The sequence below is a fragment of the Saccoglossus kowalevskii genome, chromosome 21, assembly GCF_978046115.1.
Source record: "Saccoglossus kowalevskii chromosome 21, keSacKowa6.1, whole genome shotgun sequence".
NCBI classification, from domain to species: domain Eukaryota; kingdom Metazoa; phylum Hemichordata; class Enteropneusta; family Harrimaniidae; genus Saccoglossus; species Saccoglossus kowalevskii.
In genome coordinates, this window is record NC_140661.1 from 31,568,761 (window position 1) to 31,586,097 (window position 17,337).

At 38.1% G+C, this 17,337-nt stretch overlaps 1 protein-coding gene across 1 annotated transcript; it reads left to right on the forward strand.

Annotated features, from left to right (window-relative positions):
- Positions 1-13,342: 13,342 nt before the first annotated feature.
- LOC146729859 (uncharacterized) lies at positions 13,343-15,685 on the forward strand. The gene has a single exon (XM_085495128.1). It carries the CDS (start codon positions 13,343-13,345, stop codon positions 15,683-15,685), a length of 2,343 nt encoding a protein of 780 aa, XP_085351254.1.
- Positions 15,686-17,337: the final 1,652 nt, after the last annotated feature.

Consider the following 17,337-nt stretch of genomic DNA (forward strand, 5'->3'; position numbering starts at 1 on the left):
CGCATTGCTTATATTACACTGACGTGATGGTGGTCAAAAAAACATTGCTTATATTACACTAATGTGATGGTGGTCAAAAAAACATTGCTTATATTACACTAACGTGATGGTGGTTAAAGACACATTGCTTATATTGCACTAACGTGATAGTGGTCAGAGACACAATGCTTATATTACACTGACGTGATGGTGGTGAGAGACACAATGCTTATATTACACTAACGTGATGGTGGTCAAAGACACATCGCTTATATTACACTGACGTGATGGTGGTCAAAGACAAATTGCATATATTACACTAACGTGATGGTTGTCAAAGACGCATTGCTTATAATACACTAACGTGATGTTGGTCAGAGACACATTGCTTATATTACACTAACGTGATGGTGGTCAAAGACGCATTGCTTATATTACACTAACGTGATGTTGGTCAGAGACGCATTGCTTATATTATACTAACGTGATGGTGGTCAAAGACGCATTTCTTATATTACACTAAAGTGATGTTGGTCAGAGACACATTGCTTATATTACACTAACGTGATGCTGGTCAAAGGCTCATTGCTTATATTACACTAACGTGATGTTGGTCAGAGACGCATTGCTTATATTACACTAACGTGATGGTGGTCAAAGACAAATTGCTTATATTACACTAACGTGATGGTGGTCAAAAACACATTGCTTATATTACACTGACTTGATGGTGGTCAGAGACACAATGCTTATATTACACTAACGTGATGGTGGTCAAAAAACATTGCTTATATTACACTAACGTGATGGTGGTCAAAGACACATTGCTTATATTACACTGACGTGATGGTGGTCAAAGACACATTGCTTATATTACACTGACGTGATGGTGGTCAAAGACACATTGCTTATATTGCACTAACGTGATGGTGGTCAGAGACATATTGCATATATTATACTACCGTGATGGTGGTCAAAGACACATTACTTATTTTACACTAACCTGATGGTGGTCAAAGACACATCGCTTATATTACACTTACGTGATGGTGGTCAAAGACAAATTGCTTATATTACACTAACGTGATTGTGGTCAAAGACGCATTGCTTATATTACACTAACGTGATGGTGGTCAAAAACACATTGCTTATATTACAATAACGTGATGGTGGTCAAAGACACATTACTTATATTGCACTAACGTGATGGTGGTCAGAGACACATAGCTTATATTACACTAAAGTAATGTTGGTCAGAGACACATTGCTTATATTACACTAACGTGATGCTGGTCAAAGACGCATTGTTTATATTACACTAACGTTATGTTGGTCAGAGACGCATTGCTTATATTACACTAACGTGATGCTGGTCAAAGACGCATTGCTTATATTACACTAACGTGATGTTGGTCAGAGACACATTACTTGTATTACACTAACGTGATGCTGGTCAAAGACGCATTGCTTATATTACACTAACGTGATGTTGGTCAGAGACGCATTGCTTATATTACACTAACGTGATGGTGGTCAAAGATGCATTGCTTATATTACACTAAAGTGATGTTGGTCAGAGACACATTGCTTATATTACACTAACGTGATGCTGGTCAAAGACGCATTGCTTATATTACAATAGCGTGATGTTGGTCAGAGACGCATTGCTTATATTACACTAATGTGATGGTGGTCAAAGATAAATTGCCTATATTACACTAACGTGATGGTGGTCAAAAACACATTGCTTATATTACACTGACGTGATGGTGGTCAAAGACGCATTGCTTATATTACACTAACGTGATGTTGGTCAGAGACACATTGCTTATATTACACTTACGTGATGCTGGTCAAAGACGCATTGCTTATATTACACTAACGTGATGGTGGTCAAAGACACATTGCTTATATTACACTAACGTGATGGTGGTCAAAAAAACATTGCTTATATTACACTAACGTGATGGTGGTCAAAGACACATTGCTTATATTGCACTAACGTGATGGTGGTCAGAGACACATTGCTTATATTACACTGACGTGATGTTGGTCAGAGACACATTGCTTATATTATACTACCGTGATGATGGTCAAAGACACATTGCTTATATTACACTAACGTGATGCTGGTCAAAGACGCGTTGCTTATATTACACTAACGTGATGGTGGTCAAAAAACATTGCTTATATTACACTAACGTGATGGTGGTCAAAGACACATTGCTTATATTACACTGACGTGATGGTGGTCAAAGACACATTGCTTATATTACACTGACGTGATGGTGGTCAAAGACACATTGCTTATATTGCACTAACGTGATGGTGGTCAGAGACATATTGCATATATTATACTACCGTGATGGTGGTCAAAGACACATTACTTATTTTACACTAACCTGATGGTGGTCAAAGACACATCGCTTATATTACACTTACGTGATGGTGGTCAAAGACAAATTGCTTATATTACACTAACGTGATTGTGGTCAAAGACGCATTGCTTATATTACACTAACGTGATGGTGGTCAAAAACACATTGCTTATATTACAATAACGTGATGGTGGTCAAAGACACATTACTTATATTGCACTAACGTGATGGTGGTCAGAGACACATAGCTTATATTACACTAAAGTAATGTTGGTCAGAGACACATTGCTTATATTACACTAACGTGATGCTGGTCAAAGACGCATTGTTTATATTACACTAACGTTATGTTGGTCAGAGACGCATTGCTTATATTACACTAACGTGATGCTGGTCAAAGACGCATTGCTTATATTACACTAACGTGATGTTGGTCAGAGACACATTACTTGTATTACACTAACGTGATGCTGGTCAAAGACGCATTGCTTATATTACACTAACGTGATGTTGGTCAGAGACGCATTGCTTATATTACACTAACGTGATGGTGGTCAAAGATGCATTGCTTATATTACACTAAAGTGATGTTGGTCAGAGACACATTGCTTATATTACACTAACGTGATGCTGGTCAAAGACGCATTGCTTATATTACAATAGCGTGATGTTGGTCAGAGACGCATTGCTTATATTACACTAATGTGATGGTGGTCAAAGATAAATTGCCTATATTACACTAACGTGATGGTGGTCAAAAACACATTGCTTATATTACACTGACGTGATGGTGGTCAAAGACGCATTGCTTATATTACACTAACGTGATGTTGGTCAGAGACACATTGCTTATATTACACTTACGTGATGCTGGTCAAAGACGCATTGCTTATATTACACTAACGTGATGGTGGTCAAAGACACATTGCTTATATTACACTAACGTGATGGTGGTCAAAAAAACATTGCTTATATTACACTAACGTGATGGTGGTCAAAGACACATTGCTTATATTGCACTAACGTGATGGTGGTCAGAGACACATTGCTTATATTACACTGACGTGATGTTGGTCAGAGACACATTGCTTATATTATACTACCGTGATGATGGTCAAAGACACATTGCTTATATTACACTAACGTGATGCTGGTCAAAGACGCGTTGCTTATATTACACTAACGCGATGCTGGTCAAGAACGCAATGCTTATATTTCACTAACGTGATGTTGGTCAGAGACGCATTGCTTATATTACACTAACGTGATGGTGGTCAAAGACGCATTGCTTATATTACACTAACGTGATGGTGGTCAGAGACACATTGCTTATGTTACACTAACGTGATGTTGGTCAGAGACACATTGCTTATATTACACTAACGTGATGGTGGTCAGAGACACATTGCTTATATTACATTAACGTGATGTTGGTCAAAGACAAATTGCTTATATTACACTAACGTGATGGTGGTCAAAAACACATTGCTTATATTACACTGACTTGATGGTGGTCAGAGACACATTGCTTATATTACACTAACGTGATGGTGGTCAAAAAACATTGCTTATATTACACTAACGTGATGGTGGTCAAAGACACATTGCTTATATTACACTGACGTGATGGTGGTCAAAGACACATTGCTTATATTACACTGACGTGATGGTGGTCAAAGACACATTGCTTATATTGCACTAACGTGATGGTGGTCAGAGACATATTGCATATATTATACTACCGTGATGGTGGTCAAAGACACATTACTTATTTTACACTAACCTGATGGTGGTCAAAGACACATCGCTTATATTACACTTACGTGATGGTGGTCAAAGACAAATTGCTTATATTACACTAACGTGATTGTGGTCAAAGACGCATTGCTTATATTACACTAACGTGATGGTGGTCAAAAACACATTGCTTATATTACAATAACGTGATGGTGGTCAAAGACACATTACTTATATTGCACTAACGTGATGGTGGTCAGAGACACATAGCTTATATTACACTAAAGTAATGTTGGTCAGAGACACATTGCTTATATTACACTAACGTGATGCTGGTCAAAGACGCATTGTTTATATTACACTAACGTTATGTTGGTCAGAGACGCATTGCTTATATTACACTAACGTGATGCTGGTCAAAGACGCATTGCTTATATTACACTAACGTGATGTTGGTCAGAGACACATTACTTGTATTACACTAACGTGATGCTGGTCAAAGACGCATTGCTTATATTACACTAACGTGATGTTGGTCAGAGACGCATTGCTTATATTACACTAACGTGATGGTGGTCAAAGATGCATTGCTTATATTACACTAAAGTGATGTTGGTCAGAGACACATTGCTTATATTACACTAACGTGATGCTGGTCAAAGACGCATTGCTTATATTACAATAGCGTGATGTTGGTCAGAGACGCATTGCTTATATTACACTAATGTGATGGTGGTCAAAGATAAATTGCCTATATTACACTAACGTGATGGTGGTCAAAAACACATTGCTTATATTACACTGACGTGATGGTGGTCAAAGACGCATTGCTTATATTACACTAACGTGATGTTGGTCAGAGACACATTGCTTATATTACACTTACGTGATGCTGGTCAAAGACGCATTGCTTATATTACACTAACGTGATGGTGGTCAAAGACACATTGCTTATATTACACTAACGTGATGGTGGTCAAAAAAACATTGCTTATATTACACTAACGTGATGGTGGTCAAAGACACATTGCTTATATTGCACTAACGTGATGGTGGTCAGAGACACATTGCTTATATTACACTGACGTGATGTTGGTCAGAGACACATTGCTTATATTATACTACCGTGATGATGGTCAAAGACACATTGCTTATATTACACTAACGTGATGCTGGTCAAAGACGCGTTGCTTATATTACACTAACGCGATGCTGGTCAAGAACGCAATGCTTATATTTCACTAACGTGATGTTGGTCAGAGACGCATTGCTTATATTACACTAACGTGATGGTGGTCAAAGACGCATTGCTTATATTACACTAACGTGATGGTGGTCAGAGACACATTGCTTATGTTACACTAACGTGATGTTGGTCAGAGACACATTGCTTATATTACACTAACGTGATGGTGGTCAGAGACACATTGCTTATATTACATTAACGTGATGTTGGTCAGAGACGCATTGCTTATATTACACTAACGTGATGGTGGTCAGAGACACATTGCTTATATTACACTAACGTGATGTTGGTCAGAAACACATTGCTTATATTACACTAACGTGATGTTGGTCAGAGACACATTGCTTATATTACACTTACGTGATGCTGGTCAAAGACGCATTGCTTATATTACACTAAAGTGATGGTTGTCAAAGACAAATTGCCTATATTACACTAACGTGATGGTGGTCAGAGACATATTGCTTATATTATACTACCGTGATGGTGGTCAAAGACACATCGCTTATATTACACTGACGTGATGGTGGTCAAAGACAAATTGCTTATATTACACTAACGTGATGGTGGTCAAAGACGCATTGCTTATATTACACTAACGTGATGGTGGTCAAAAACACGTTGCTTATATTACAATAACGTGATGGTGGTCAAAGACACATTACTTATATTGCACTAACGTGATGGTGGTCAAAGACGCATTGCTTATATTACACTAAAGTAATGTTGGTCAGAGACACATTGCTTATATTACACTAACGTGATGCTGGTCAAAGACGCATTGCTTATATTACACTAACGTGATGTTGGTCAGAGACGCATTGCTTATATTACACTGACGTGATGGTGGTCAGAGACACATTGCTTATATTACACTAACGTGATGGTGGTCAAAAAACATTGCTTATATTACACTAACGTGATGGTGGTCAGAGACACATTGCTTATATTACACTAACGTGATGCTGGTCAAAGACGCATTGCTTATATTACACTAACGTGATGTTGGTCAGAGACGCATTGCTTATATTACACTAAAGTAATGTTGGTCAGAGACACATTGCTTATATTACACTAACGTGATGCTGGTCAAAGACGCATTGCTTATATTACACTAACGTGATGTTGGTCAGAGACGCATTGCTTATATTACACTGACGTGATGGTGGTCAGAGACACATTGCTTATATTACACTAACGTGATGGTGGTCAAAAAACATTGCTTATATTACACTAACGTGATGGTGGTCAGAGACACATTGCTTATATTACACTAACGTGATGCTGGTCAAAGACGCATTGCTTATATTACACTAACGTGATGTTGGTCAGAGACGCATTGCTTATATTACACTAAAGTAATGTTGGTCAGAGACACATTGCTTATATTACACTAACGTGATGCTGGTCAAAGACGCATTGCTTATATTACACTAACGTGATGTTGGTCAGAGACGCATTGCTTATATTACACTGACGTGATGGTGGTCAGAGACACATTGCTTATATTACACTAACGTGATGGTGGTCAAAAAAACATTGCTTATATTACACTAACGTGATGATTGTCAAAGACACAATGCTTATATTGCACTAACGTGAAGGTGGTCAGAGACACATTGCTTATATTACACTAACGTGATGCTGGTCAAAGACGCATTGCTTATATTACACTAACGTGATGTTGGTCAGAGACGCATTGCTTATATTACACTAACGTGATGGTGGTCAAAGACGCATTGCTTATATTACACTAACGTGATGCTGGTCAAAGACGCATTGCTTATATTACACTAACGTGATGTTGGTCAGAGACACATTACTTATATTACACTAACGTGATGCTGGTCAAAGACGCATTGCTTATATTACACTAACGTGATGTTGGTCAGATACGCATTGCTTATATTACACTAACGTGATGGTGGTCAAAGACGCATTGCTTATATTACACTAAAGTGATGTTGGTCAGAGACACATTGCTTATATTACACTAACGTGATGCTGGTCAAAGACGCATTGCTTATATTACACTAACGTGATGTTGGTCAGAGACGCATTGCTTATATTATACTAACGTGATGGTGGTCAAAGACTAATTGCTTATATTACACTAACGTGATGGTGGTCAAAAACACATTGCTTATATTACACTGACGTGATGGTGGTCAGAGACACATTAGTAGTTTACGTTACACTATAGGTACGACCATGAGGGCGCTGTTCATACTCGGATGCGATATGACATCATAATGAACAGCGCCCTCATGGTCGTCCCCATAGTGTATCCAAGGTGGAAGCATGGATTAGCATAAATAATGACGTCACCATAGGAATTCGTGCATAAATTAGCATAAATGAGGACCATGGCCGTAAAGGGGATAATTTGAATGAGGAGGACGTCACAATGGGATATTGTGAATACATTTGCATACATAAAATAGATGTAAAAGGGGATCATTTGAATGAGGATGACGTCACAATGGGAAATTGGGCATACATATGCATACATAAAATAGATGTGAATACGAGGTCGTGTCGAGGTCATCGTGAATACATTTACATAAATTACCATCAATTTGTTTAATTATTTGTTTAATTATTTTTAATTATTTTTTAATTGGACAGGCGTGGACGAAAGATTTTTCAGAATGTATCGTAGAGGGCGCTCTCTCACACACACACACGCTAATAACTACACATCATTTTGAAAACTAACGGAGTTTATTACACAAAGAAGGGAAATCTACTAATGAGTAAATAATCAAAAAGAATGGATTAAAAACTGAGTAATATGAGAATAAAAAATGACATTTTGAGTATATAGAAAGTATACAATTTGTTTTTGTTTTGTTTTGTTTCTTGTTTGAGTAAATAAACAAAAAGAATGGATTAAAAACTGAGTAATATAAGAAATATTCGATTATAATAAAAATAAGAGAAAAACGAAAAACATCGAAAAGTCAATACACACTTTTTTTCTAATCAGAATTGCTCATCTGTGATAAAAAGAAAAAAGAAATAATATGAATTCGATAATTATATATATATATATATATATATATATATATATATATATATATATATATATATATATATATATATATATATATATATTCTGTTCACATAAAGGTTATTCAAATGTCTATCACGCGTAAAAGAGTCGGCTACGGAGTTCACAAGTTTCCCCTCGGCATCTGCGCAACAAATGGGGTTAGGGATCAGTAGAAAACTCACCGAGTGTCTTTCACTGTACTACGGAGAATGATTGACATTCTTATTCTATATATGTTGTTGTATAATGTCAAGGAGTTGGGAATCCATTTCACGAGTTGATAGCGTAATTTCACAGGAAACTAAACACATTTCACGAGCGTCTTTCACTGTACTACGGAGAATGATTGACATTCTTATTCTATATATGTTGTTGTATAATGTCAAGGAGTTGGGAATCCATTTCACGAGTTGATAGCGTAATTTCACAGGAATCTAAACACAGTTCAGGGTTAGATTTATACCTTTTAAACAGAATACATGTATAACGCTTGGAAAATTTTCCAACCAAATCTGGGTAAATGCGTTGAAATGCGTCATAACACATGGCAATTTTACCAATATCAATCTCAGATAAAGCTTGGTCAATAAAAAACCGGATTTCATCGATCCGGCTATTTTTATTGGCGAATCCATAGGATAGACACCAATGTTGGAGTTGTGATGGGTGGTCTACTTCACACGCGGGACAATTAGTTTGGATGATGCAACGTACGTGTCTACAAACGAATTCAGCGACGAGTTTTTTGGAAACAAGTTTATCCAGTGGTTTCCTCAGACTGCTGCCTGTGAAAATACAAAAAAAACAACTGTAAATGACTATTTCTCTGATTTACCATTTCAGGCATATTCAGTGGGTTTTAAATTCACGGTTTTATCATTTTAATACATAAAATGTTCTATGCATTAGAAGTCGGGAAATGAGCAACGAATATTTGGATTTTTAAATGAAAACGAACATACCTGATAGCCCGGTTGATTTGGGGGATAATATCATTCAATATTCTGAACTGGTTCGTCCGTAAGGATACACCACGTTTTGTTGGGTGACCATTATAGTGCTCGCGAATGTGAACATAAGTTTGTCCGCGAAAAGTATTCACTGTGACAAACAATTGCTTGACTGGGCAAAGCAAATATGTAAAAATGTCGGTCTCACCTCTCGGTGGAGCTGGCGACGGACGCGTTGCGCCACTTATAGCTAGTGCATTCGCGACTTTGCGTCGTTTAATACGACGAGTTGAATTTTCAGAAACATCGGGCTGTGCTGTAACTGGAGTAGACATTCCAGGAGTCGCGTCCTGTAGGAGGCTGCCTGAGAATTCATTAAGGTATGTGCTGAGCTGGTTCGAAGCCATGTTGCGAGTACGCTCGTCAGTGATAAAATTATTCGCAATACCATCGTCGCATGTTAAAAAAATTCCCCTTTCTGTTGCCCCGGATGTTTACATCATGTCAGCATTTTTCCCAACCAAGTCAAATATATTTATAGATTTATCACACACACACATACACACATGTTTATGGTAAAATAAACAGGTTTCTTCCGTTCAAAACAGTTCATGAATCCAGGGGGAAATCAAAGTCGAGTTCGCTATGGTGTTGAGCGATGAGTGTCAGACCTATGTCGTCATAATCCATTTTTATCACACAAACCACGGTTACTAGTTTGTAACTGTGCACAAACTGACCACACAGACACAAAGATGTTTATAGTAAAATAAACAAATTCACATCTGTTCCTGGATCCAGGGGGTGGGGGTTTATGAATGTCTGTTATCTAGGGCATTTCAGGGTGTCAGATCTGCTATCAAAACACAAATCGTTGGAGTGTATTATCCCAGTGACTTCATAGCTTAGCCAGTATTTCTAATCGAGCCACACTCGTTACACGGAATGAATTGGCGTCCATTCATTTTTTACTTTTTGTTTTCATGTTGTAAACACTACCTAATAATTCGGGATATGTGAGTTTTTTGTTTTTTGAAAAAACTGTCAGTTGAAACCAGGGGAAAGCTTCTACCATGAGTCTTTACGTCTTTAAAGAATACTTATCTTTTTATGCTATGAGAGACATTGTTATAAATTGGCACAGAAAATAGAAAGTCTGAGTAGGTAGAAAATGTATAATTAATGAAGACTTGTTTACTAAAAACGAAAACTACAATATTTTCAAATGATGTCATACCACGGTCATTCGCAAAGAATGCCTTGACACAGCGAATCAAGACTTGCTTGGACTCATTCATCGAGCATACCCCTCAGCTTTAAAACAATGATTATGTGCGGTATTTTCCCAATTAGTTAGCGTGTCTTTTCACTAGACTTGACCTTTTATTTTGCCATGAAGGTCAACATAATGTATAGCGTTACCGCCAACATGTTTGAACATAGCAACGTTATTTTCCAACCTTAGCTCGTTCAAAATCTTTTGTTTTTAATCGGAGCATGAATGCACGCCCTCTGTATCTGAGTAAGTTTTTTTTTTGAACTGACCACAAAGTTGTAGCTGATTCAAAACTCTTGTCATTTTCAGACAAACAGAAGAAAGCGACAATTCAGATGAAGGTGATTGATTGATTGATTGATTGATTGATTGATTTATTTATTTATTTATTTATTTATTTATTTATTTATTTATTTATTTATTTATTTATTTATTTATTTATTTATTTATTTATTTATTTATTTATTTATTTATTTATTTATTTATTTATTTATTTATTTATTTATTTATTTATTTATTTATTTATTTATTTATTTATTTATTTATTTATTTATTTATTTATTTATTTATTTATTTATTTATTTATTTATTTATTTATTTATTTATTTATTTATTTATTTATTTATTTATTTATTTATTTATTTATTTATTTATTTATTTATTTATTTATTTATTTATTTATTTATTTATTTATTTATTTATTTATTTATTTATTTATTTATTTATTTATTTATTTATTTATTTATTTATTTATTTTATTTTATTTTATTTTATTTTATTTTATTTTATTTTATTTATTATTTTTACATAGTTCATGGTCTCCAGCCAGCAGTATAGATACTCCAGATTTCAATCAGAAGTTGAAATGTCTTATTAAATCTGGTTCCTGCTCACATGTAACGTAAGTATACAAAAAACAAACAACATAAAAACATGTGAGGTAAGTTGAAATTTGTTTTTTCTTCTTTAATCTTTGTTGTTGTTGTTGTTGTTGTTGTTTTTATAGTTCTACAAGTACTGGATTTGCAACACCCAAGTCCGCTAAGAAAAATTTGTACTCTATATATGGAGAAACGAACACGCCTACCCACCCTCCGAGTCCAATAGGGCCTGTTAACCATCCATCTACCTCGGGATATCAACGTGGGGGTCGTAAAGACCATGTAAGGTATGTTTATTTATTTATTTATTTGTTTATTTATATATTTGTTTGTTTGTTTGTTTATTTATTTGTGTATTTATTCATATATTTGTGTATTTATTTATTTATTTATTTAATTTGAAATTTTATTACAGTGATACTGACACAGATGATAGTAACGAGAATATCACCGACAAGATTAATTTCAATCTTGTCAGTAAGAGAAAACGTTTTGTCAAAAAGTTTAAGGTGAGTGGAACGGACTGGGTCGTAAAAGTTTCGCATCCAAATGCCAATACGTTCGATGAAGTGCATAGCGTATTACACGCTACTTTTCATCAACTGCTCGAGCTGGTCACCTCTGACCTTGACGGACGTGACCAAATTCGCATTTCCATAAACGTACCCAACTTGAACAACGAAATTTGGTTACCATTTATACCGGTTGAGGACATGAATGTTGACAAAAGTGGAGAGGATTCTACAATCTTACCAAGATATATCCCTTGAGGAAAACATCACCATCAGGACAGTATCTGTTAAATGCCTCTTGGTGCCGGCAAAACATGTGGGAGGAAGCGACAGTTTGATACAAAGATCGCAGACAGGTTGAGAAATTCCAAATCTGTCATTGAAATCGTTTCCGATGACCAGATGTGTTGCGCCAGAGCGATCGTAGTCGCCATGGCACACGCCACAAAAGAGGAAAATCCACCATCGGTGTGGAATTCTATAAAGAGGAAAAAAACGGCAAACTACTCTATGCAAACCGTCCGAGCTAGAGAACTTTTACGGAAGGCCAGAGTCGAACAGGGACCATGTGGTATCGAAGAGATTAAAAAATTCCAGAGCGTGTTACCCGATTTCAGAATACACGTATTGTCGCACGATCATTTTGACTCCATCATCTTTGTGGGCGATGCCGCAGAAGGTTCCAAAGACATATATCTGTTTCTGAAAGATAAACACTACAACGTCATCACAAAAATGACTGGTTTTCTGGGAAAGGGCTACTATTGCACTAGGTGTGACAAGTCTTATTCCAACCGTTACGATCACATGTGTCCGACGGGATGTTTGAGTTGTGGAAATCAACTGGACTGCGTGGTTACACGATGGCAAAAATGCGGAAATTGTCACAGATTTTTCAAGAACGAAGAATGTTTCGAAAGGCATCAAAAGTCAGTTAATGGGAAAAAACTCTTTGCCAGTCAGTTCAACATTGCGAAAAATGTCACAAACTCCTCAAATATCGTGAAGGGTCTCACAAATGTAACGAAGTTTACTGCAAAACCTGCAAGTCTTTTCAGACATACGACCACCTGTGTTACATTCAACCACTCACCGATAGAAAAAAGAAACAAGAATCTGATGATTCAATGGAAGAATTTGAGGAGGATAACTCTGACAGCCATGGTAACTACGTCTTTTACGATTTTGAATGCACGACCGACGAACATTGCACTCATATTCCAGATCTGTGCGTAGCGTGAATTCCACCGAGTACGGAGAAAGTGTTCAATGGTTCACGTACCTTGGAAGATTTCTGCGAGTGGGCGTTAGAAAAAGAGCATAATGGGATGATTTTCATCGCACATAATTCAAAAGGATACGATGGAATTATGATTCTGAAATACTGTCACGATCACAATATACTACCTGAAGTCATCATAAATGGTTCGAAAGTCATGCAACTATACATCCGTCGTGCAGATATCAAATTCATTGATAGCTTGAATTTCCTGCCCATGGTTCTCTCTAAACTTCCTAAGACCTTCGGCATAGACGAGTTACACAAGGGTTTTTTTCCTCACCTGTTTCCGAGAACCACTGGAGACAATTACAGAGGACCGATACCCGGGGCTCGTTATTTTGACCCAGATGGTATGAAGGAGGTGGCTAGAAAGACATTCTACACATGGTACAATGGAGAAGTAGAAAAGAACTCCGTTTATGATTTACGTAAAGAACTACTCAAGTACTGTCGGAGCGACGTGCGCATACTCAAGGAGTGTTGTTTGGCATTTAGATCGATGATGATGGATCTCACCAAAGTTGACCCCTTCAGCCGTTGCATCACGATCGCTTCCGTGTGCAACTTCATACTTCGAAAGCATTTCCTGATTCCTGACACAGTCGGGGTTGTGCCTGAGAAAGGGTACCTCAGCGCCCAGAATCAATCTGCAGATGCTATAAGATGGATGGAATACGAGGCACACGTCAATAACACGCATATTCAACATGTTCGTAATTCCAGAAGGGAGATGAAAATTGGACCTTATTACGTAGACGGATATGATGCTTCTACCGAAACCTTGTATGAGTACTATGGTTGTTACTTCCATGGTTGTCCAAAGTGTTTTCCCAGAAGGAATGAGACGAATCGCAAGAATGAACTCAGTATGACATCCCTCTATGAAAGACTACTGGCGAGGGAAGAGTGGTTGAAATCGAAAGGATACTCGCTAGTCACCATGTGGGAATGCGATTTCAAAAACCTGATGAAGAACAATCACAAAGTCGAGAGGTTTGTCGGAAGGTTAGATATCTCAAATCCTATCAGAGGCAGGGAGGCTTTTCTCGGGGGTCGTACCAATGCCCTGCGTCTGTATTACGAGGTCAAGGAAGGCGAACAGATAGAATATGTTGACTTTTGCAGCCTCTACCCGTACATCAATGAGACCTCGCGATATCCAGTTGGCCACCCGACAGTCGTAACTAAAGACTTTATCGCCAAACCCACAGACTATTTCGGTATTATCAAGTGCGACGTTTTACCTCCGAGGAGATTGTATATACCAGTTCTACCTTTCAGGGTGAACAACAAACTGATGTTCCCACTCTGTTCCAAATGCGCGGAAACCATGAATCAAGACGAATGTCACCATGGTGTCAATGAACGTCAGCTGACGGGTGTTTGGTGCACTCCGGAATTGGAAAAGGCTGAAGAAGTAGGGTATCACATCACCAAGGTATACGAAGTTTGGCATTACGATGAGTCGGCAACATACAACCCTGAAACTGGAGAAGGAGGGTTGTTCACCGATTATATCAACATGTTTCTGAAAATTAAACAAGAGTCTTCCGGTTTTCCAGAGTGGTGTCGCACTGAGGAAGACCGAACCATGTACATCCAAAGGTACCGCGAAAGAGAAGGTATCGTCTTGGACAGAAGCAAGATAACCACCAATCCTGGTCTCAGAGCTCTCGCCAAGCTAAATCTCAACTCGTTCTGGGGAAAGCTGGGACAGAGATCAAACTTTGGACAGAGCATGTATGTAGAAACACCCGCCAAACTGTTGGTAATGTTGATGGATAGTACAAAGGACGTCACAGATCTTTCTTTTGTCTCTGACGAAATGGTTCTTGTCCAGCACTGCGATAAAGAAGACTACATTACCGAAGCACCCAATACGAACGTTGTACTGGCTGCCATGACGACAAGCTATGCCCGACTTAAACTCTACAGTGTTCTGGAGAAATTAGGTAGTAGAGTCTTGTACTTTGACACAGATTCCATCATTTACATCCAACGAGCTGGAGAATGGGATCCACCGACGGGTGATTATCTCGGAGATTTGACGAGAGAAATAACTCCGACGGATAATTACATCACACATTTCGTATCGGGAGGACCGAAGAATTACGCGTACCGACTACACAAACCGGACAAAAGTGGGAACCAAACGGTGTGTAAAGTGAGAGGGTTCACCCTCAATTACAGAAATCAACTGGAAATTAATTTTGACTCCATGAATCGACTCGTTCGGAGAACAAGCGGTCCTCTACACGTCAAAGACCCTCGAAAAATAACGCACAAGGGAGATAGAATATTCAATAGAGAAGAAGTTAAAACGTACAGTTTAGTGTATGACAAACGGGTGATGCAAGATGAATACTGTACCCTCCCATACGGCTTCTAAAAACAAAAAATATATAAATAGAAGCTAGATCGTCGGTTACCCATCATTCATCCATTTGAACCTTGAACAATCACATTGGCATGGGCTCTACCAAATCGGACTTGGTTCTATCACTCGTCTATTCTGGCTTATGTACACTGCCTTATTTTGTTTTAAACTGGATGTTGAAAAAGTACATTGAAGAACGTAAAAGGAGACACGATAACCAGCGAGGTCCTATGATATCGTCATGGATGCAAGATTGAAACACCCATTTACCTCTCTCGTGTGCGGTCCCACGCAGTCTGGGAAGACGTTTTTAGTCAAACAGATATTAGAACAATGTGACAGCGTCATATCTCCACCACCAGACGTTATCTATTGGTGCTACGGCGAGTTTCAGCCAGCCTATTTGGAAATGATGAAAACAGTGCCTCAAATTCGCTTTATCGATAGGATACCTCCAGATATTGGTAGAATAATCGACCCGACTAAAAGAAACTTGTTGGTGATAGATGATCTGATGACAGAAACGGGTAACAATAAACAAATCGCCCAGTTCTTCACGAAGGGATCTCACCATCGAAATTTATCTGTGATACTGATTTTGCAAAATCTCTTACATCAGGGCAGACAATTGAGAACCATCAGTCTCAACACGCACTACATTTTCCTGTTTAAAAATCCAAGGGACGCATCACAAGTCAACGTTCTGGCAAAGCAAATGTACCCCAGAAACATTAAGTTTCTTCAGGAGGCATTCACCGATGCCACCCAAGAACCTCACGGTTACCTCCTCGTGGATCTGATGCCAGACACCCCTGAGGAAATACGCATTCGAACGAACATACTTTCATCTCAAGTACCGATAGTGTATGTGAGAAAGGTATAAAAAAGACAGTCTTTCATCGTCAGTCATTTCACCATGTCATCCCGCATGCGAAAGAACGCTGATTTTCTCTCTGTATTGCACAAGGCCAACTCGAAACAACAAAAGGGGATAATTGATGGAGCCTCAAGTGACTTGATACAGTGTCTGTGTGAATGCTCGCTCAATGTGTTGAAAGGGAACGTCCAGCTATCACCTAGTCAGAAAAGAAAATTGGCGTTGTACGTGAAACATCTCCGAGCACTGTCCAATAAGAAAACTCCAGTCAAGAAAAAGAAAAAAATTCTGGTTCAGAAAGGAGGTTTCCTGGCCGCCTTGATTGCTCCCTTAATTTCGAGCATACTCCCTCCCCTACTAAGTCTTAAATAGATGGAATCCGTGAAGAAGATGGCTTTAGTCCCTGCTGAGCTATTATCTACCATCCAAAGCCAGAATGCTCAAATGACGAGACCTGTGGTGAAATCATTGACTTCGCTGGATAGAGACATGAACGACATAACGCAAATGGAAGAGTTGCCTGAAGATGAAAAAGTCAAACTGTACCAACAGGTTCTACGCAAGTACTTGTTGTTGCGGGAGAAGAAAAACGAACCGATTCCAATCTCCGTTATGCAGCAATTACCCAGCACTGTTGCTGTAGCCGATCGGGAATCTCAACCCGACAAAGATGGTGTGCCAGATCAAATTACATCCGAAGTCTTACAAAGTGTTCCCAAGAGCATGCAGAGAAAAGCGAAGCTTCTACTACAGAAAGTTAAACAGAACCAACGGGTCGACTGGGGTG

Excerpts from the sequence above, each read along its gene's own strand:
- LOC146729859 (XM_085495128.1), top strand. The coding sequence starts at position 13,343 with ATGATTTTCATCGCACATAATTCAAAAGGATACGATGGAATTATGATT.